The sequence below is a fragment of the Bos indicus x Bos taurus genome, chromosome 11 (assembly GCF_003369695.1).
Source record: "Bos indicus x Bos taurus breed Angus x Brahman F1 hybrid chromosome 11, Bos_hybrid_MaternalHap_v2.0, whole genome shotgun sequence".
Taxonomy (NCBI): domain Eukaryota; kingdom Metazoa; phylum Chordata; class Mammalia; order Artiodactyla; family Bovidae; genus Bos; species Bos indicus x Bos taurus.
Window position 1 is genome coordinate 89,098,169 of NC_040086.1, and position 22,214 is coordinate 89,120,382.

The 22,214-nt window shown below is 44.4% G+C and overlaps 1 protein-coding gene across 5 annotated transcripts in view; it reads right to left on the minus strand.

Annotated features, from left to right (window-relative positions):
* RNF144A (ring finger protein 144A) overlaps nucleotides 1-22,214 on the minus strand; it is a 128,781-nt gene that overhangs the window by 93,374 nt on the left and 13,193 nt on the right. For all 5 annotated transcript variants that reach the window (XM_027556152.1, XM_027556149.1, XM_027556151.1 and 2 more), the window contains exon 2: nucleotides 3,053-3,241. Coding sequence is in view for 1 of the 5 variants with exons in the window: in XM_027556148.1 (XP_027411949.1) it covers nucleotides 3,053-3,241 (189 nt within the window). In the remaining 4 variants the exon portion in view is untranslated. The remainder of the gene's footprint in view (nucleotides 1-3,052; nucleotides 3,242-22,214) is intronic.

Consider the following 22,214-nt stretch of genomic DNA (forward strand, 5'->3'; position numbering starts at 1 on the left):
CTGTGTGCGTAGTTGCTCAGTCATGTCCGACTCTTTGCGGCCCCATGGACTGTAGCCTGCCAGGCTTTTCTGTCCATGGGATTCTCCAGGCAAGAAGACTGGAGTCGGCTGCCATAAGCTCCTCCAGGGGATCTTCCCAAACCAGGGATCGAACCCAGGTCTTCCTCAGATGGTAAGGCGGATTCCTTACCGTCTGAGCCACCAGGGAAGCCCAAGAAGACTGGAGCGGGTGGCCTATCCCTTCTCCAGAGGATCTTCCCGACACAGGAATCAAACTGGGGTCTCCTACATTGCAGGTGGATTCTTTACCAACTCAGCTACCAGGGAAGCTACCGTGCATGCTTTCAAGTCCCCAGCTGAACTGTCTAGATAAACACACAATCACACGGATGGGGGTCTTTCCATCTGTGGCCATGAGCTCCACGTGGATTCACACCAGGGGATCACGCCGCATCTGTCTCTCCCTGGAGGTCTCCTCACTCTTTCTCTTTTTCCCCAAACTAACAAGACCTCCTGCACCACAGAAGTCTCACCTGAAGACTTCACTTCCAATTTCACAAAGAAAATAGAAGCAATCACAACAAAATGCCTCTTCTGAGCACCACACGTGTCTGTCATGTAGTCCATCCCCACCAGTAACTATCTGTGTTCCTCTCTAAACAACCCCACCTGTACACAAAAACCTCTCCCTCACCTACTCAAGACACAGTCCCAGCAACCCTCTGTCCTATAGTAACATTTTTTCCTCTCTACTAGACCATCCCCACGGATGTATAAACAAAGCTAATGCATCTAACTAAAAACAAATTCTCTCAGCCTGACTTACCCCACCAGCTACCACCCCATATTCTGCTCCCCTTGGCAGCAAACCTCCTCCAAATTGTTGTCAACAATCTCTGTCTCAGATTCTTCCCTCCATCTTTCCCTCCAAACCCATTCTCCTTGGCCTTGGTTGCCATAGCCACCAGACCCACATGACATTTTGCTGTTTTTACTGACGCCACCAATGACCCGCATGGCACTGGTTCAAGAGTCAGTTCTCCGTCTCCACCTCACTTGGCCTGTGCACACACTGGGCACAGCTCATCATTCCCTCCTTCTGAAATGACTGCATGTGGCTTTCAGGCAGACTCCCCCCTGGATTTCCCCCTTTCTGCCTGGGGCTTGCTTCTTGGTGCTCCGAAAGCTGGAAAGTCCCAGGACCCAATCTTGAAAATTCTTCTATCCCCAGGATCTTATCTGACCTTATTCCTTTAATAACCACAGACCAAAGATCTCCGTTGTATCTCCAGCTCAGACCACCGTCTTCAACTACCAGATCTGGATATACCTGTCACTCAGCCTCTCCATTTGGGGGTCTTATAATCTCAAACGCAATCTGTTCAAAATTGAACCCCTTGTGGCACCACCCCCTTGCCACTACCCTGGCGGAGTTCCCCATCTCAGGTGGTGACAACTCTCCAGTTATGCAAGCTAAAATTGTTGCTATCATGATGGACTTTCACTTCTTCTCAAGCCCTACATCCATTCTGCCAGGACACCTTAAGGGCTCTTTCTTCAAAATAAATCCAGAATGTGACCACTTCCTGCTTTTCATGACTACCAATGGAGCAGGCCACTGAATTATCTCTTGCTGAATTACTAAAGTGGATTTCTCTAATGACCTCTAAGTGGCCTCCTGGTCTTCCCCTATCCTCTAACATCAGTGCCAGAATGAGCCGATTAAAACAGATCCTGTCCCTTCTCTGCTTAAAACCCTGCACTGATTTTCAAACCTAGAATTCCTCCAACGGTCCACGATGCTGAAACATGGTCAGTTCTCCACTGTCTCCTGACCACCCCACACCACCTGACTGCCTCTCGGTGTTCCTGGACTCTGGGCCTTCACACATACATCTTCTTCTAACTCCATTTCTCTTGTCCCAGATGCTAACTGGCTAATTCCCAGTTCAGTTCAGTCACTCAGTCATGTCCGACTCTTTGCGACCCCATGGACTATACCACGTCAAGCCTCCCTGTCCATCACCAACTCTCGGAGTTTACTCAAACACATGCCCATTGAGCCGGTGATACCATCCAACCATCTCATCCTCTGTCATCCCCTTCTCCTGACCTTATTCCTTTTCAAATGGGTCAGCTCTTCCCATCAGGTGGCCAAAGTATTGGAGCTTCAGCTTCAACATCAGTCCTTCCAATGAACACCCAGGACTGATCTCTTTAGGATGGACTGGTTGGATCTCCTTGCAGTCCAAGGGACTCTCAAGAGTCTTCTCCAATACCACAGTTCAAAAGCATTAATTCTTCGGTGCTCAGCTTTCTTTATAGTCCAACTCTCACATCCATACATGACTACTGGAAAAACCATAGCCTTGACCAGACGGACCTTCGTTGGCAAAGTCCCACGGTTCCTTAAATCCCTGTTTAAATGTCAGCTTTTTAACGAGACCTCCCAGAGCACTCCATTTAAAACTCCACCCCTCTAGAGCTGGCAGCTTTTTATTTTCTCCATGACACTTACGCCTGGGAATGAAACATAAAATTCACTCCCTCACGCGGTGGAGCAGACACGGTCTGTCTCTTGGTGCCTGTCCCCACCCTCACGTTCCACTCACATCCCGCCATCCGGGAACTTCCAAGAAAGCAGAAGGGTTGGAGCAGCACCGGGCACAATGCAAGTGGCTCAATGCATCTCTTCTAGGTGAATCCATGAATCATGGAAACCCTGGAGACACCACTTTGATTTTCTAAACCTGTTTCCCAGTCTACAAAACCAGACTGGCAATATCAACCTCATGAGGTTGTTAAAAGCAGTAAATGAGGACCTGGGTGGAAATCTTCATAAAATATTAATTACTATAATCACTTAACATAATATGCTAAGGACCATCCTCAAAATTCATTAAGGGGAAGCAAACTAGGCAACAGCTTACATGGTGTGGTTTAAGAGATTTAGAAAAACTCATTCAGGGTCTTTCCCAACAACTGCCTGAGATTCCACCTAAAAGACATAAATCAAAGTTTTCAAGCTTTCCTTTTCCAAATTCAAAGTTACCTCTGAAATGTCCTGATGGGAGGAGAGGAACGGTCTTCCGGCCAAATTCCAGGGTCCCCGGAGGCTCAGCTGGCTCGCCCTCTCATGACAGGACGCCCTCCTGGAGAAGGGGGAGGAGGTCTCTGGCACTGGGGTCCCTGCAGACCTGGGGGATGGGGACAACACCAGACTCCGCCGAATGCTGACCACCTGGGGACAGGAGAAGGGTGCAGGAGCTTAGTGAGCAGGTCTGGGCGGGGGGCGGCAAACATGAACATGCCCACTCAGCACCCTCCCAGCATCAGCCTTTCCAATCTCCAACCCAAGAGGGAAAGCCTGTGAAATAACCACTGAAGTCTAGGCAGATTAATCTATGAAAGTATTACAGTTCACTGGAAGAGGAGCTGAGGCTTATGGTGTAAGTAACCAAACTCCACCACGAGGTTAACAGATACATTTGCCAACACAGACAATTTTCAGACGACTAAGTGTCCCTGGTCTTCCTTTCCACCCCCTCTTTCCCCAATCACAGCTATACAGGTTTGCCCTAACTGGACTCCTACAGGGAGAGGTTTAGGTCCATAGAATAGCAACATAAAGCAAGATTGCATGAACTGCAGTCCCCAATGTAACTACTAAGGAGATAACTGAAAAATGAATGAAGAATGAACTACAGAATTAAAAAGGCAGATTAGAAACTAACACTAAAGAAGGCAAAATAGAGGAATAAAGGAACGCCAATGACACAGATCCATAGGGAAAAACAGCAAAACCGCAGACATAAATTCTATCTCATCAGTAATTGTACTAAATAGTCTAAACACTCTAATCAAATGGCAGAAATGGGTACAATGGATAAAGAACATATGCTGTCAAAGGAGACCCACTTCAGAACAGCATCCAAGAGTAAAACCCTTATAAATTCAATAAGCTATACAATATTTGTATGTTGAAAATTACCAAAACATCATTACAAGAAATTAAAAACTAAGTAAATAGACATCCTGTGCTCAAGGACCGAAAGACAATACCGTTAAGACAGCAGTACTTCCCATATTGATCTTCAGGTTCAATGCAATCTCTGTTAAAATTTCAGCTTTCTTTTTCACAAAAATTGACAAGTTGTTCCTAAAATTCATACAGAAATCCAAGACACATAGAGACAAAACAACCTTAAAAAGGAAAAGCAAAGTTGGAGAATTCACATTTACTGATGTCAAAAAAAAAAAAAAGCTACCATAATCAAGATAGTGCAATAGTGGTATAAGGACACACAGAAAAGGAAAATGGCTTAGAACTGACGTTCAGAAATAAACCCACATATTTATGTTTAACTGATTTTTGACAAGAGCGCCATGACAATCCAGAGAGTAAATGAGAGCTTTTCAAAAAATAGTACTGACATTCAAAAAATGAATCTCTACACAGACTTTATACCTTCCACAAAAATTAACTCAAAATGGATTATAGACCGAAATGTAAGAACCGAAAATTACAAAACTCCTGGAAGAAATCATAGCAGTGAATCTTTGTAATCTTTACATACTAGTTTCTTAGATATATCTCCAAAAGCACATACAACCAAAGAAAAAGCGGTAAGTTGGAACTCAATCAAAATTTTAAAATTTTGTGTACTACTGACAACCATCAATAAAGTAAAATCAACCCACAGAAGGGGAGAAAATACACACAAATCCATCTATCTGATATAGATATTATACATACCTGATAAAGATGTATTCAAATTATATAATGAACACATTCAAATCAACAATAAAAAGAGAAATAACCCAAATAAATAATGGGCAAAAGATGTAAATAGACATTTCTCCAAAAACAAGATATCCAATTGGCCAACAAGCATATTTAAAAAATGCTCAACATGATTATTCAGCTTAGGAAAGGCAAATCAAATGAGATATCATGTCATACCCACTAGGATGACTAGAATCAAAGACAAAAGACAACAAGTGTAAGTGCAAATGTGAATTCTGAACCCTTACATTACACATTGCTACTGGGAACTTAGTGGTACAGCTACCTTGAGAAATTGGCAGTTCGTCCAAGTGTGAAACAGAGAGTCATGTATAACCCAGCAATTTCACACCTAGGTATGCACCCAAGAGGATGGAAAACAAATGTCTGCAACAAAAACCTGTATGTGAACGTTCGCAGCAGCATCACTCAAAATAGTCAATAAGTGGAAACAACCCAAATGTCCATCCACTGGGGAATGTGGTTTGTCCACACATGGAGTTGGAATGCTACAATAAGGAGGAACTATGAGCATCCCAGGTGGCTCAGCGGTAAAGAATCTGCCTACCATGCAGGAGACCTGGGTTCGATCTCTGGGTCAGGAAGGTCTCCTAGAGAAGGAAATGGTAACCCACTCCAGTGTTCTTGCCTGGGAAATCCTACAGATGAGGAGCCTGGCAGACCAGTCCACAGGGTTTCGAAGAGTTGGACACGACTTAGCAACTAAACACACACATGAATGCATCATGCTAAGTAAAAAAAAAAAAAAAAAGAAAGTCAAGCAAAAAAGCTACAAAATGCAAGAAAATGTATACATGAAATGTCCGGAACAGGCAAATCCAGAGACAGAAAGCAGACTGATGGTCTCTAGGGGGCTGGGGCATGCAAGAGTAAGCAGGGACAGCTACTGGACTGGGGTTTGGGAGGGAGCTAAAACTCTTCTAGTACTGGGACAGGCGTGACATATGTACAACTCTGGGAGTATCCAGAAAATCCCTGAATTGTGTACTTCAAAATGGTGAATTTTATACTACATGAATTACATCTCCAGGAAACTTCTGTTTAAAAAGAGTAGTAGTGGGCTACTTCCACAGGGTCGCAAGAGTCCGACACGACTTAGTGACTAAACTCCCAGCACACCTGAGATACATCCCAATGGACAGACCCACATCTCCTCGGGGGCCAGCCCTCCCTCCCTGCTCTTTTACTAAGATAATAAGTTTGGCCCCCCAGGAGGCCGGAGCAAGTGAGTTCTCCCGCAATGCTCCGGACCAGCTCCCGAAGTCTACAGCCTTCGACATAGAGGCTGAGAGTTCTGAGCAACCCTTGCCCCTTGCCTGGTCCCTGCACAGAGCAAACCCCTTCTCCTGCAGGAAGCTCCTCCTACACCCCCGAAGCATCAAGGTTCCAACTCCAGAAAACGTGCCCTGTGTTTTGCGCCTCCTTTCTCTGCCTCTACTTGGCAATCCATCTGAACCCTTCAAACAAAAGGCACTACAAAACAGTCTGCTCTACCACCAGTTTCGGCCATTTTTCCCGTGTACAAAGAGCCAGTAAATAAAATTACAGTCTTCAGCCAGAAAGAACGGCTCATACTGAGCTGGTACAGGGACAACAGGCAATCGAGCCGCACGAGGAGCAGGTTTATGAAGAGAGGCTGCATGCAGGGCTCTCTGCCCAGAGGCTGTGCTGGGATCCCGGGTGTTTTCAGGCCGCCAGCAGGTTGCGGGGCCCCCCTGCCAACTTTCCAGAGCCCCGCTCAGGGGGCGGCTTTGCGCTGGCATCGCCTGGCCCCCACAAACAGGCGTGAATTAAAGTTTTAGAGCACCATGGGGTTTCCGGTTTCCTGGGGTGGCTCCTCTTCCACACGGGTCACGGAAGTGGCGGCCACCTCCAGCCTCAGCTCAGTCGCCCAGGTATGAACCGCGGGCCTCCGCAGAGCTCAGCTGACAAAGCTGCACAGGTCGTGATGGGTCAGTGGTCATGCTAGTTTCCCACCAGCCCTGTGAGTTTTCACGTGCTATGCTGTATGTACAGAAAGAAAAATGAAAGTGACGTTGCTCAGTCGTGTCCAACTGTTTTCGACCCCATGGACTGTAGCCTACCAGGCTCCTCCATCCACCCATGGGATTTTCCAGGCAAGAATACTGGAGTGGGTTGCCATTTCCTTCTCCAGGGGTATCTTCCCAACGCAGGGATCGAACTCAGGTCTCCCACATTGTAGGCAGACGCTTTTACCGTCTGAGCCAGGGAAGAACTAGGAATATATGCACTAAGTTTTTAGCAGAAATGTGTAGCAAATATTCATCAGCTATTAACCTTGTTTTGCAGCAGTCCTACCTTGTGCTGAGATGATGGGTAGGAATGATCCAAAAAAATGCTGATAAAATGTTGATATCCTGATCTCAAGGAGATCAGACTCAGTAGGAACCCTGATGCCCACGCAAGACTCTTCAGACTCATTAAACATAAAACACACTACTGTTTGTCACTGGAAGCAAAGACAACAAACTGCAGCCTAAGATGAGGCTTCTTGTTTCCTCAGTCTGCGCTCCTCGGGAATCTCAATGCCATTCCAATATAAATTTAATCAATTCACTCAGAAGGACAATGCAGATAGTAGAGTGCAGTTTATCACACCAGCGGGCCCAAGGCAGAGTCTCCTCTTAGCCAAGGACCCTGACCAGTTTTGTGAAAACCTTATATACCCTAAGTGTACGTGCTGCTACATCAAACAATGAAGGTCTCAGCCTGAGGAAGTCAACCTGGCACAAAGATATGCATTGAAGAAATTATTTCACCAACTGTATCATATGTGCATGCGTGTGTGCTCACTCAGTTGTGTCTGACTTTTTGCAACCCCATGGATTGTAGCCCTCCAGACTTCTCTGTCCATGGGATTCTCCAGGCAAGAATACTAGAGTGGGTTGACATGCCCTCCTCCAGGGAATCTTCCTGACTTAGGGAATTGAACCCACGTCTCCTACATCACGGGCAGATTCTTTACCCACTGAGCCACGTGGGAAACCCCAACTGGGTGTACATCAATATATAAATGAGTCCTAGCAGTGAGTTACAAAGACTTCCCTGGTGACTCAGACTGTAAAGAATCTGCCTGCAATGCAGGAGATCCCAGTTCAACCACTGAGTCAGGAAGATCTCCTGGAGAAGGGAACGTATTCTTGCCTAGAGAATTCCATGGACAGACCACAGGGTTGCAAAAACTCAGACACGACTGACAGACTTTCCCTCACTCAGTGAGTTATTATAAGATTATTCCCTGTTAAATTAACTCACCAAAGGACAGCTGGAATCACTAAAATATAAGAAAAAAACTGGTGGTAGGGATAACCACTCAAAACCTTCAAACTTTGTAACACACACACACACAAACACATCACACGTATATGTGTGCAATATTTATATATGGGCTTTCCAGATGGCTCAGTGGCAAAGAATCCACCTGCCAATGCAGGAGATGTGCGTGGATCTGATCCCTCGGTTAGGAAGATGCCCTGAAAAAGGAAATGGCAACCCAGTCCAGTATTCTTGCCTGGGAAATCCCATGGAGAGAGGAGCCTGGTGGGCTACAGTCCATGGAGTCACAAAGAGTCAGACAGTACTTAGTGACAATATATATCTATGTATGTGTGTAGATACATACATACACACACTGCTGCTGCTGCTAAGTCGCTTCAGTCATGTCCGACTCTGTGCGACCCCAGAGACGGCAGCCAACCAGGCTCCCCCGTCCCTGGGATTCTCAAGGCAAGAACACTGGAGTGGGTTGCCATTTCCTTCTCCAATGCATGGAAGTAAAAAGTGAAAGTGAAGTCGCTCAGTCATGTCTGACTTTTAGCGACCCCATGGATTGCAGCCTACCAGGCTCCTCTGTCCATGGGATTTTCCAGGCAAGAATACTGGAGTGGGGTGCCATTGCCTTCTCCACACACACACACATACATATATACGTACACAAATATATACTCAGACACATACTGCAGAACTGGGCGCCCTGCTAAAGGAGCACTATGATCAGAACCACAGCAGCAGGGGGCCAGACCGAGCACCTGCCCAGCCCCATACCGCAGCTCAAGTGCAAGCGCACAGTAGCAGGAAACTGGACTTAGCTAAAGCTGGGTTTTACCAGGTGACTATGAAAGTGGGAGAAAGGGCCACGTTTTAGAAAGAAGAGGACTGACAACACAAGGGTGGCAGGGAACACTGGAAAGGAAGTGGGGCTGAGGGTCCCGGGAGGATGGGGCATTTCTGAAGCCCAGGAGCAGAAGGACGAGGACTAGCTGCAATGAAGGACGACAGTGATCAGAGAGGGTGCTGGACGTCAGGGTCAGAATGATCAGGCACCACTCAGGAAATTCGCAGGCAACAGAAGGCCTCGAAGCATTCCTTGCGAGATAAAGACTGCAAAATGACTTAAATGTCCATCAACAGGAACAAGCTGAAGGATTAGGATGATGTCCTTCACACAAGAGAAGGAGCTGGATCTGAATATACTGGTATGAAGAGATGTCAGAGTCATAATGAAGGAGGAAACAGACAGAACAGGTTCCATCTTTAAAGCAGGACTCCATCTTGGGCCGGACTGTAGACTTTGAGCTATATGCCCAATATTTATGGAAACGATAAACCCACTGGAAAACCAGGCCCCCAGAAGGAAGAGCCCTGGGGCTCACACCTAGACTCTCTGCCGCCTAAAAGAATACCCTAATTATCTGTGTAACCGAATAGAATCATACATTCTATTATGCTTATTGGGGTATGACCACAGGCCTATTGATAACTGTCCACTGTTACCTACCTAGGCTTAAGGCATATGAATCACAGGTTAACTTTGATTGTATCTTGCTTTTCCTTTGTTCAGACTGCTGCTGCTGCTGCTAAGTCACTTCAGTCGTGTCCGACTCTGTGCGACCCCATAGATGGCAGACCACCAGGCTCCCCCATCCCTAGGATTCTCCAAGCAAGAACACTGGAGTGGGTTGCCATTTCCTTCTCCAATGCGTGAAAGTGAAGAGTGAAAGTGAAGTCGCTCAGTTGTGTCCGGCTCTTAGAGACCCCATGGACCGCAGCCTACCAGGCTCCTCCCCCATGGGATTTTCCAGGCAAGAGTACTGGAGTGGGTTGCCATTGCCTTCTCCGTTGTTCAGACTAGTTTCAGGGAATTTGGGGAGGTGGATTTGGGCATGTACACTTAGGGTATATAAGGTTTTCACAAAAACTGGTCAGGGTCCTTGGCTAAGAGGAGACTCTGCCTTGGGCCCACTGGTGTGATAAACTGCACTCTACTATCTGCATTGTCCTTCTGAGTGAGTTTGTTTCCCGGAACTCGTGGCTACAACAATAAGAACAAGGACAAACACATAATACAAAACAACGTATATAATAATCCCATTCAGAGACATAGCTTAAGTTACACACACACAAAATTTTTCTAGAAGAATGTAGAAAAAAAACCTGTTAATAATCACTTTTATACTATAGGGAATTTTATCCTTCATTTTATTCCTAAAATTTTTTTTTTTTTTGCTTTCTGCATTTGTAACTCAAGTTTTTAGAACCACAGATTTTTTATTTTTTTATGTAGTGTATTAACCATGAGATGCTACACATGAATGCTATACATTCTTTGGCCTCTCCAAGGATCTTATTTTGCAAACTCTGAATTAAAATCCCACAAAAAGGCCCACTGCTTTGCATTCCAGGCTCCCTGAAGCAAATCCTTAGAGAGCAACAGGCTACCCGAATTGGGCACAGGGATTAGTTAGTGGGAGGTCTTCCTTCTTCCTGTCTCTCTGTCTCCCTAATGAATGGGCTTTAAGACTCAACTAGACATCAGTGTAGAACACAGCTCACAGAGAGAAAGCTTCCCACTTACCTACAGTTCCACAGACCCAAGTACACACAAGAGATTCAAAAACAATCCCTCTACCTTTTCCCAGTCTTTCAATTTGCAGATCAAGAATTGTCTTTGGGCTGCTGCTGGGCTTGCAAGTTCCTAATTCAAAAATCCATGAGACTCCACGAAGCTCAGCTTCTGCAGTCCCGCAAGCGGAGGCTTTCCTATGTGTGATGTGTTTGACTGTGATATGAATAGAGGTCTTGTCCTGCGTCTATAAAGCGAGCTCTGTCTCCGGACATTGTATACTAATAGTCTTGCACATGGAGAGACAGAGGGCCCCACAGTCAGCCCTCTAGAGCTGTCCTGCACTTACTTGTTACTTCACATTTATCTTCTCGGGAAAATATAACTCATTCTTCAGCAATGGAGATATTTGTCAAATTATAGCTATGGAACAGATTCATGGGCTCATTAACTATCAATTAATTAAATGAGTTTTCTTTTCAATTCTCTTGTTGTGATAAAAGGCACTGGGCTGATACCATCATCCTTCCTGATTCTAAGAAATGACTCATAAAAATGAAGCTAATCCTTAGGCTTAAACCTGCTCACAAAGAACAGATTGCTTTCCCCAATTGGATACCGAATTAGGCACAAATTAAGCGGCTTGTTATAGTAGAGGCATTACAACAGGAAAGAACAGTTTATTTAGAATGGTGACATGAAACGTGTACCTTTTAAGAACTTAGAAAATAAATCCTTTGACTATGTAGCTCTGAAAAAGAGAAAGGTAGATTTTTCACATGCTGATAGGGAAAAGCTCCAATTAAGTAGAAGAAAAGCTGCATGCAGCATCTGCCATGCAAAAAGGGAGGTCGGGGGCTGGTGTCGAAGTGCCAGTAAGCACGGACAGCAGATGCCTCTGGCTCAGAAAACTAAGGGCCTGGGGCAGAAGGAAGAATCGCTTTGCATGATAAAAGGTTTTGCACTGTTGAATGGCTAATGTACTATATGTAACTCTTACTGAGGTGAAATTCACATAACATAAATTCAACCATTTTAAAGTTAACAATTCAGTGTGTTCCATGCATCACAGTGGGGTGGCTCAGATGGTAAAGAATCTGCCTGCAATGCAGGAAACTTGGGTTCAGTCCCTGGGTCAGGAAGATCCCCTGGAGGAGGGCATGGCTACCCACTCCAGTATTCTGCCCTGGAGAATTCCACGGACAGAGGAGCTCGGGCTACAGTCCATGAGGTCGCAAAGAGTCAGACAGGACTAAACATGCACGCATGCAATGCTGCACAAGCAGAACCTCAGTCAGGCTGCAAGACATCCTCATCACCCCAAAACAGAACCTATTAAAGCAGTTAATCTCCTCTCTCACTCCACCCGGTCCCTGGTAACCAGAAATTAGCTGTCCCTACGGTTCTACTATTCCAGACACTTTAGACAAATGGAATATACAATATGTGACCTCTTGTGTCTGGGTTCTTGTGCACTTCAATTTAAAAGGCAAAATTTAAATAAAATATTTCCTGGAAAAATTCTATTGAAGTCATTCATTATATTTTTCAAAAATATATAAATGCCTCATGTCTGTAAATCCATGATAGCATGTCCCATAAATGACAGAATGATGAAATTAGACAAGAAAAGATTATCCAGATAATTATATCCTGCTTCAAAGGGCAAAAAGTTATGAGGCTAATGAAGGAAAGTTTGAACACCCACCCTATGCAAAATATCCTGCAAAATACCATGAGTAATTTAGAAGAAAGAGATGGTTAGATTTATAGCTGGAAGAGAACAGAAATTTCCTTTACTTATGGGCTTCCCTGCTGGCTCAGACAGTAAACAATCTGCGTGCAATTTGGGAAACCTGGGTTCGATCCCTGTCCCTGGAGGCAGGCATGGCAACCCACTCCAGTATTTTTGCCTGGAGAATTCCCAGGACAGAGGAGCCTGGCAGGCTACAGTCCAGGGGGTCCCAAAGAGTCAGACATGACTGAGTGACTAAGTACACAGGTTAGAAAGTCAAGGCCCGGACCTACAAAATTCCCCAGGCTCATGCCACAGTTCTGAGTGCCTTGGTCTCCACTGGTGTCCTCTACACTACCATGGCTGACACTCTCAGGAGGTCTGTTATTGAATGAACGAGAGTGAGGCAGAACAGCACACGTGGGCAGAAAACTGTGAGCGTGGAGATCTGAGGTCTCAGCGCTGACACAGAACGAGCTGTGACTCCCATTCTTGCATAAAGGCCTGAACAAACCCACAATCTGCTATTTTGTTGACTCATCAGAAAACTGAGAGTACAGGGCAAAGGACCCGTCTGAAATCTGGAGAGGTCAGCAAGTCAGAGCCAAGATCTGCTCACAGGAAGGAGACTCCGCCAGGGTCAGGACAGATGGGATCACGCACGTGTTCATTTTCATGAACTGCTGGATTGAGGATGTGCTAGCCTGAGTGAGAAAGGAAACTCCCTGGGGCCACCATCTTAGGGGGCCCCACACTTTGGTGGGTCTGACCTCCAGGAAGTCCACCAGGTTGTCACAGCGAGGAGTCAAGAAAATTCATTCCTGGCTCTGGCTAGGAGAGGGGAAGAAAAACCAACTGAGATAGGCCCAGGACTGTCTACATAACAAAGGCCCAGTCTTCAGGCCTCAGTGAACCTGAGGAGCCTAATGATCCCACTCCAGTCCTGCTCACCCAAGGAGGAGCAGGATACCCAAGGGACTCTTGTGAAGAACTCAGCCCAGGTACCCTGCCTGCGAAGTCAGGTATGGAACTTTACCTGGTGCTCTCTAGTGGGCTAGTTAAGAATCCACCTTGCAATGCAAGAGACACAGGTTCAAACCCTGGGTGGGGAACTAAAATCCCACATGCTAGGGACCAACTAAGCCCACCTAGTGCGAACAGTGTGTGTGCGCTCAGGCGTGTCCCCCCAGGCTCCACTGTCCATGGAATTTTCCAGGCAAGAACACTGGAGTGGGTTGCCATTTCCTCCTCCAGGGGATCCTCCTGACCCAGGGATCAAACCCACGTCTCCTGTGTCTCCTGCGCTGGCAGGTAGATTCTTTACCACCGAGCCACCTGGGAAACCCGGCTAAGCCCGCCCACCTCAACTATCGGGCTCACATTACAACTAGAGTCTGCACCCCACAGGGCAGCGACCAGCGAAGATCCTGCAGGCCTCAACTAAGTCCTGATGCAGCCAAATAAATAAGAGAACCGTTTTTTAAAAGACTGAGGTTTAATGTTCAGCACGCACAATGTTCCCCTGCCCCTCAGCTAACAGCCCCGCTAATAAGGCGCCCGTGTGTGTGTGTGTGTTTGGTGACAGTGAATCACAGCTCAGAGAGCTTCGGGAAACAGACACTCTCTAACGAAGAGTTCTCAGGAAACCCCAAAGGCATCAGGGAAGACAAAAAAGGTCACGAGAGGACTCTGAGGCCTCTGGCACCTACAGCTACCACACACATTAAACACAGTTCAGCTCCTATGACATTAACACAAAACCTCACCCTACAGGCCTTTTACCTCAGTTCCTACTAACAAACACATCATTCTCCGCTATCAACAAAAAACCCCCAAAGCATACCGCTGGCAAGAGAAATTACAATCTGAAGAGACAGAGCAAGCCCAAACTCAGACATGACATAGATACTGGAATTATCACACAGGGGATTAAAATAGCTGTGGTTAATACATTAAGGGCTCTTTGTGGGAACGCAGACAAAATATAAGAGCCAATGGGATATGTCAAGTGACAAAAATGCACGACCCAGAAGTTGAGAATTACATTTGATTTGGCAGATTTTCTGAGGACTTAAGCCCAGAAGACAGTTTTTCAGATAGCTGTGAGGGACTGCTCCGAAGAGGTAAGGGAGGAGCCAGGATATATAGAAGTTTAGCAAAAAAAAAAAAAAAACAAACAAAAAACAGGTCAGTTCAGTTCAGTAACAGATTCAGTTCAGTTCAGTCGTTTAGTCAAGTCCGACTCTGTGACGCCATGAACCACAGCACGCCAGGCCTCCCTGTCCATCACCAACTCCCGGAGTTCACCCAAACTCATGTCCATTGAGTTGGTGATGCCATCTAACCATCTCATCCTCTGTCATCCCCTTTTCCTCCTGCCTTCAATCTTTCCCACATCAGGGTCTTTTCAACTGAGTCAGCTCTTCGCATCAGGTGGCCACAGTATTGGAGCTTCAGCTTCAACATCAGTCCTTCCAATGAATATTCAGGACTGATTTCCTTTAAGATGGACTGGTTGGATCTCCTTGCAGTCCAAGGGACTCTCAAGAGTCTTCTCCAACACCACGGTTCAAGAGCATCAATTCTTCAGTGCTCAGCTTTCTTTATAGTCCAACTCTCACATCCATACATGACTACTGGAAAAACCAGAGCCTTGACCAGACGGACCTTTGTTGGCAAAGTAATGTCTCTGCTTTTGAACATGCTATCTAGGTTGGTCATAACTTTCCTTCCAAGGAGTAAGTGTCTTTTAATTTCATGGCTGCGATCACCATCTGCAGTGATTTTTGGAGCCCCCAAAAATAAAGTCAGCCACTGTTTCCACTGTTTCCCCATCTATTTGCCATGAAGTGATGGGACCGGATGCCATGATCTTAGTTTTCTGAATGTTGAGCTTTAAGCCAGATTACAGTTAATTAAAACAAACAAACAATATCTCATGTTAATGAATTTAGCACTTTTCTATGTATGGGAAGATGAAATGCAAGAGCCTGGGCTCGTTGAAATCACTCTTTTGATGAGCACTTCGGCTACCTGGGGCCAGGGTCCTACTTTCTCCATCCTGAATACCCTCATGGTGGGCAGTTGGGATCAGCTTCTGTAGATGCTGGCTTGATGTCCATAACATCCTTCATTTACTGGCAGGCGATATTTTCCATCCACAGTTATATAAGCAGAAAGATGGATTTTTTTTTTTTAAAGAATCAAAGGAAATGCTAGAAAACAAAAACATTTTAAAGAATGAAAAATGTCTAAGTCAGGCTCATCAACAGAGTAAGTACAGCCAAGACAAAAGTCAGTAAGTTTGAAGAGAGGTCAATAGAAAGTTGCCAAACTAAAATGCAAACAGAAAAAAAAAATAATAATAATAATTTAAAAAAAAAACCAAGAACATCCAAGAATGGTAGGAAAATTTCAAAAAGTATGGCATATGCATAATTAGAATGTCAGAAAAAGAAAAAAGAGAAAACAGAGGAGGAAAATATTTGAAGCAAGAATGGCTGAGAATTTTCCATAATCAATTACAGACACCAAACCACAGGTTCAGTAAGCTTAAAGAACATCAAACAGGATAAATACCAAAATAGGCGCTCCTTAGCACGTCATATTCAATTGCAGAAATCAAAGACTGAATTAAAATCATGAAAGAAAGCAGAAATGAAGGAGAAAAAAACACTCTACCTGTAGAAGAGCAGGAATAAGAAATTAGATCTGACTTCTCTTCAGAAAAAGAGAAGTCTCCACACGTAAAAAGTGGAGTGAAATATTTAAAATGTTGAAAGAAAAACATCACCACACTAAAATTCTACTTCCAAGAAAAATATCCCTCAAAAGTGAAAGAAAAATAAATATTGGGTTGGCCAAAAGGTTCGTTCAGCTTCCTGAACGAACCTTTTGGCCAACCCAATATTTCTTTAGAGAAGCAAAAATTGAAGGAATCTATCACCAGGTGTCCTGCCTCACAAAAAGTGTAAAGTTCTTCAGAGAGAAAGAAGATGATACGTCAGAAACTCAGATCAACATAAACACAGGAAAAGTTAGAGAAGGAATGAATGAAAATATCCATTTTCCCTTTCTTAATTGATCTAAAAGAAATTATTTAAAGCAGAAATAGCAACGTCAGAATATGGATAAATGAAAAAAATGTCAATAAAATCATAAAGGCAGGTAGAGAATAATCAGAAATACTCTATGAATCTTTACTATGTACGCATCAAGTGGAACAGTGTTATCTGAAAGTGGAGTTAGTTTAGTATTAAAAAAAAAAATATATATATATAGCACAAACTCTATGGCAACCACAGAAAGATATTAAAAAGAAGTTTAACTGATATGCTAATAGAGGAGATAAAACAGAATGATACAAAATACTCAAAACCAGAGAAGTCAGAAAAATAGAGGAGAAAAAAAAAATCAAAGAACAGATGTCATGAACAGAAAACAATTTCAAATATGGTGGATACTAATCCAACTATATCAGTAGTCACTTTAAATGTGAAAAGTCTAACTGCACCAGTTAAAAGTCAGAGATTTCCAGGGTGGATAAAAAAAGTAAGATTCAATGATATGTTGTTTAAAGAAACCAATTTTAAATAAAAAGACTCAGGTTAAATATAAAGGAATGGAGAAAGACCCGTATGTCAATGCTAAAGAAAAGAAAGCTGGAGCAACTATGTTAATTTCAAACAAAGCCGACTTCAGACCAAGGAAAACCATCAGGGGTAAGGGACACTGTGTAAGATACAGGAGTCAGTTCTCCAAGAAGACATGAAAGTACTAAATACATATGCATGAGCAGCATAGTGTCAACATATGGAAGCAAAAATTAACAGACCTGCAAGGAGAAACGGTGGCTGAGATGGTAAAGAATCTGCCTGCAATATGGGAGACCTAGGTTCCATCCTGGTTTGGAAAGATTCCCTGCAGGACGGCATGGCAACCACTCTAGTATTCTTGCCTGGAGAATTCCATGGACAGAAGAGTCTGGTGGGCTACAGCCCACGGGGGTTGCAAAGAATGGGACTCGACTGAGTGACTAAGTACACAAGCACTATTATAGTTAGAGAATTTCCACTCCTTTCAGTAATGGACACGGAGAAGGCAATGGCACCCCACTCCAATACTCTTGCCATGGAAAATCCCATGGACGGAGGAGCCTGGTAGGCTGCAGTCCACGGGGTCGCACAGAGTTGGACACGACTGAAGCGACTTAGCAGCAGCAGCAGCAATGGACAAGATTCAACAAGAAGAAATACAGTTAAGTACATGGCTGACCGGAACAGGACTAAACAATCAACTTGATCTATTTGACACACAGAACTGTCCGTTCAACAGCAGCAGAATACACATTCTTGAGGTTCATATGGAACATTCAAGACTATAAAACATTTTATCAAATTAACAAAAGCAGCAGAAATCATACCAAGTATGCTTTACATCAGGATGGAATGAAACTGGGAGTCAGTAACAGGACAGTAGCTGGAAAATTCCCAACGATCTGGAGATGAAGCAGCACACTTCTAAATAACACGCTGGTCAAAGAAGTCTCAAGAGAAATTTAAAAGTATTTTGAACTGAATGAAAATAAAACCATAACTTATCAAGATGAGCAGACTGGAGCAAATACACTGCTTATAGGGAAATTCATAGCATCAAATGCATACATTCCAAAAGAAGAAAGATCTGAAATTAATAACCAAAACTTGCTTTTTTAGGCCTAAAACAAGCAGAGGAAGACACTGTAAAAACTAGAGCAAAAATCAATGAAATCATAAACAGAAAAGCAACAGAATCAAGAGCTGATTCTCTGAAAGATCAATGAAATTGATAAATATTTAGTTAAGCTAAAATTGTATTGGTTAAGATGGATACATAAAACACAAGGGTTGTGAACTCTGGACATAAAAATGCATGAATGACTAACCTCAGTCCATAGCTATAGTCTCTACTATATCTATCAGCAATGCAGTACTTTGGGGCATTTTCACCAAAAAATTAAAGCAAAACAACAATCAAAAGAGAAAACTTTTGTAAAGGAAGAAATATGGCACTATTTCATTTAGGCTGTGCTAAACAGAAAGAGCTGAAAACCTAGAGAAAATAACAGGCTTAATGGGTCTAATACTTTCCATTTTTGTGGACCAGAATGGCAATATTTTATTCAACCAGGAGGAGCTTTCAAGATGGGATACAAGTGCATTAGGCAGTGTCTGTCCGAGTTCCCAGATGCCTCACCACTGCCTCACATCTTACATCTGACTGCCTCCTTGCTCTCGAAACTCGGAAGGGTTATTTGTGCATCTGCCTTCTGATGGATGTTGAATGTTCTCCTTCAGAGCTTCTCACTGGCAATGTATGCAGTCCTCAGAGGAGCCTGTAAAAGAAGCAGCCCTAGTACTAGCCTCAGTTTTCGTGAACAAACTGGGACCATTTACAGAGAGGCTAAGGGTCTTTCCAGAAGTTTCCAATGGGACGTGAAGTCTGGAGAAGGATTCCAAGCCACTGTCCTTGTGGTACTGCTCTGCTCTGCTCAGCAGTGACAACAGCCACAGATGCCTGGACTTCATGAGGCCAGTGTCACGGTCCTGACTTTGACCGTCACTGCTCAGATGCAAGCACGTGAGCTAAAAGCAAGCCTCAAAGAGTCCCCTTTCAGGGAAAATGTCAGTGTTCACATTGCTTTATCTCTTTAACTGACTGGACAGGTGTTTACTAATTCGCCCTCACTTCTCTTTAAGCCCCGGCAGCAAAATATCCACTTGACATACAAGGTTATTTGCTGAAATATATTTGCTGTGTATGAAACAATAAACTGCTGGGGGAGGGTGTGCAGAATTTAAGGCTTCCCTGATAGCTCAGCTGGTAAAGAATCCGCCTGCAATGCAGGAGACCCCGATTCGATTTCTAGGTTGGGAAGATCCTCTGGAGAAGGCAATGGCTACCCACTCCAGTATTCTGGCCTGGAGAATTCCATGGACAGAGGAGCCTGGCAGGCTACAGTCCATGGGGTCGCAAGAGTCTGCATATTGTAAATTGGGCAGAATTTACAAGTAAGACCACTTTTAAACTGAAATAATTTCACTATAAAATTAAATTAGAACCACAATTTTAAAAATCAAAAGTAGGAAAATGAAAAAGTCCATAGGAGGAGCCTGGACTCCCGTCTTCAGTATATTTTCCATATCTGTACACATAGTGTACATACAATTCAGTCTCATAACTGTTTTCACTTAGTGATATATTACAAACATTTTCCTATGCCCACCATCTCCAAAAATCTTATGAAATTAGAGCAGGATATTTGCTTGTCCAAATTTAGAAGTTCTCCATTTGGGGCTATTATTTAAAATGAACAAACAAATGAAGAGCCTTTGGGCCTAAAGCATTTCTTTTTCTCCACATTCAGTATCGTTTTCCCAAGCAAAATTCTCCAAAGTACGACTGTTTGAAGTAATTATGCAGCTGCAAACAAAAGTCATGCCTTTATCCTTCAGTCATCCCTTCCCCCAGCCTAGACCTAGAAATTCCTTTCCTCTGCTGAGGCAACACAATTTATATTTCAAAGGTTCCTGCTCTGCAGAAGAGCCCACTTCATCGTATTAGCAAACGTTCCCTATAGCTAGTTTATCTTTGAATTGTTTTTCAATTAAAAAAAATTTTAACCCAGTAATATCCTTTATCTTAACCACCAAGATATATATTTGCTATCATATAATCTTAGGTGCTAGAGAAGACTCTTGAGAGACCCTTGGACTGCAAGGAGATCAAACATGTCAATCCTAAAGGAAATCAACCCTGAATATTCATTCACTGGAAGGACTGATGCTGAAGCTGAAGCTCCGGTACTTTGGCCACCTGATGAAAAGAACTGACTCATTGAAAAAGAGCCTGATGCTGGGAAAGATTGAAGGCAAAAGGAGAAGTGGACAACAGAGGATGAGAGGGTTAGATAGCACCACTGACTCAAGGACATGAACTTGAGCAAACTCCAGGAGATACTGGAGGACAGAGGAGTCTAGTGTGTTATAGTCTATGGGGTTGCAAAGAGTCGGGCACGACTTAGTGACCAAACAACAACAAAATGGTAGTTACATTGTCTAGACTTCCCCGGTGGCTCAGTGGCAAAGACTCTGCCTGCAAATGCAGGAGACACAAGAGATGCCGGTTCGATCCCTGAGTGGGGAAGGACCCCTGGAGAAGGAAATGGCAACCCACTCCAGTATTCTTGCCTGGAAAATGCCATGGACAGAGGATCTTGGCAGGCTACAGTCCATATGATCACAAAAGAGGTGGACACGATTTAGCAGCTAAACAATAACAAGATCAATGTCTAAGCAAGCAGCGTGGTGCAGATTAAGCACATAGGGTCCACGGAAGGAAAACTCCACATACAATTTAAGCTAAAATCATACAAACTGCATTTTCAGCTTCTGAATGATTATTTTTATTAGCAGCTCATCTAAGGGTTTTTGTCATGTGGAGTCAGTTTATAAATGTCAGTGGTTTTAAAAACTACCATATGGGCAGTGTTTCAGAAAATAACAAAATGTAAATCTTCAAGCAGGATCTTAATGTCCTGTACTTATTTATGTTTTTAATGTACTGCTGCTGCTGCTGCTGCTGCTAAGTCGCTTCAGTCCTGTCCGACTCTGTGCGACCCCAGAGACGGCAGCCCGCCAGGCTCCCCCGTCCCTGGGATTCTCCAGGCAAGAACACTGGAGTGGGTTGCCATTTCCTTCTCCAATGCATGAAAGTGAAAAGTGAAAGTGAAGTCGCCCAGTCGTGTCCAACTCCTAGCGACCCCATGGACTGCAGCCTACCAGGCTCCTCCATCCATGGGATTTTCCAGGCAAGAGTACTGGAGTGGGGTGCCATTGCCTTCTCCATTTAATGTACTGAGATGAGTTAAAAGTTTAGTATAGTGAAGCAGAATGTACCAGGCCCTGGGCTGGGAATTCAAAATGGAGTGACAGGCCAGGGTCACTAAGCCAAGAGAGCGACAAATAAATGTGGAAGTCTGCGTCTCATTTCTGGTGCCAGGCAGAGGTGGGAAAGCAAGAAGTGTGGAGGGTAGTGCTTAACTTGGGGAGGTTTCGTTCCCAGAGGCCTCAGCGAATCAAGCCAAACACTAAAAAGCACGCTTATTTCAGGGTAAACACGATTTTCTACATAACTGTGTCTTAACTTTCAGTTGACTAAATCATGGTTATATCTCGTCAACATAATACAACACAGGTGCTACCATCAATTCTCTTTGGCGAAGGCTTTTGGTTTTTGTCTTGCTTTTTTTTTTTTTTTAATACGTTGGAGCTAACGCTTATTTCCAGGATTTTTAAAATATTCAATATTGCAAAGCTCACGGGCCCTAGGCACTGTGCCTGCTGTCCCTAGGAGTACAAGCTGACTCAACTCCACGTTACCATGAATGCCAGGGCAGATCAGGAATGTGATGGGGTCTGAAGGAGCCACGCAGTGCTCCCAGGAACAGGCAGGAAGAGGAGCAGGGGGATGAGCCAGGAGCATCTCAGGAGCAGGCACAGTGCCAAAGCGGGGGAGCTGAGACGAGCCTGGGATGCAGAGGAAAGCAGGTGATGCGGGGGCGGAGGACCCTGCAGTGCCCTGGACCACCACTGCTGTCCAGCGACGGCAGCCAGCCAAGGACAGCAGGCCGGAGAAGGGACAGGTGGGCGAAAAGACACATCTCAAAGATGCAGGAGCAAAGAGCAGGTGGCTCTGAAGCCAGGATGCAAACAGGGCCGGCACCACGGCCAGGAATGAGGGCAGCAGCTTTAAGAGGTCAGCTGGAGCCG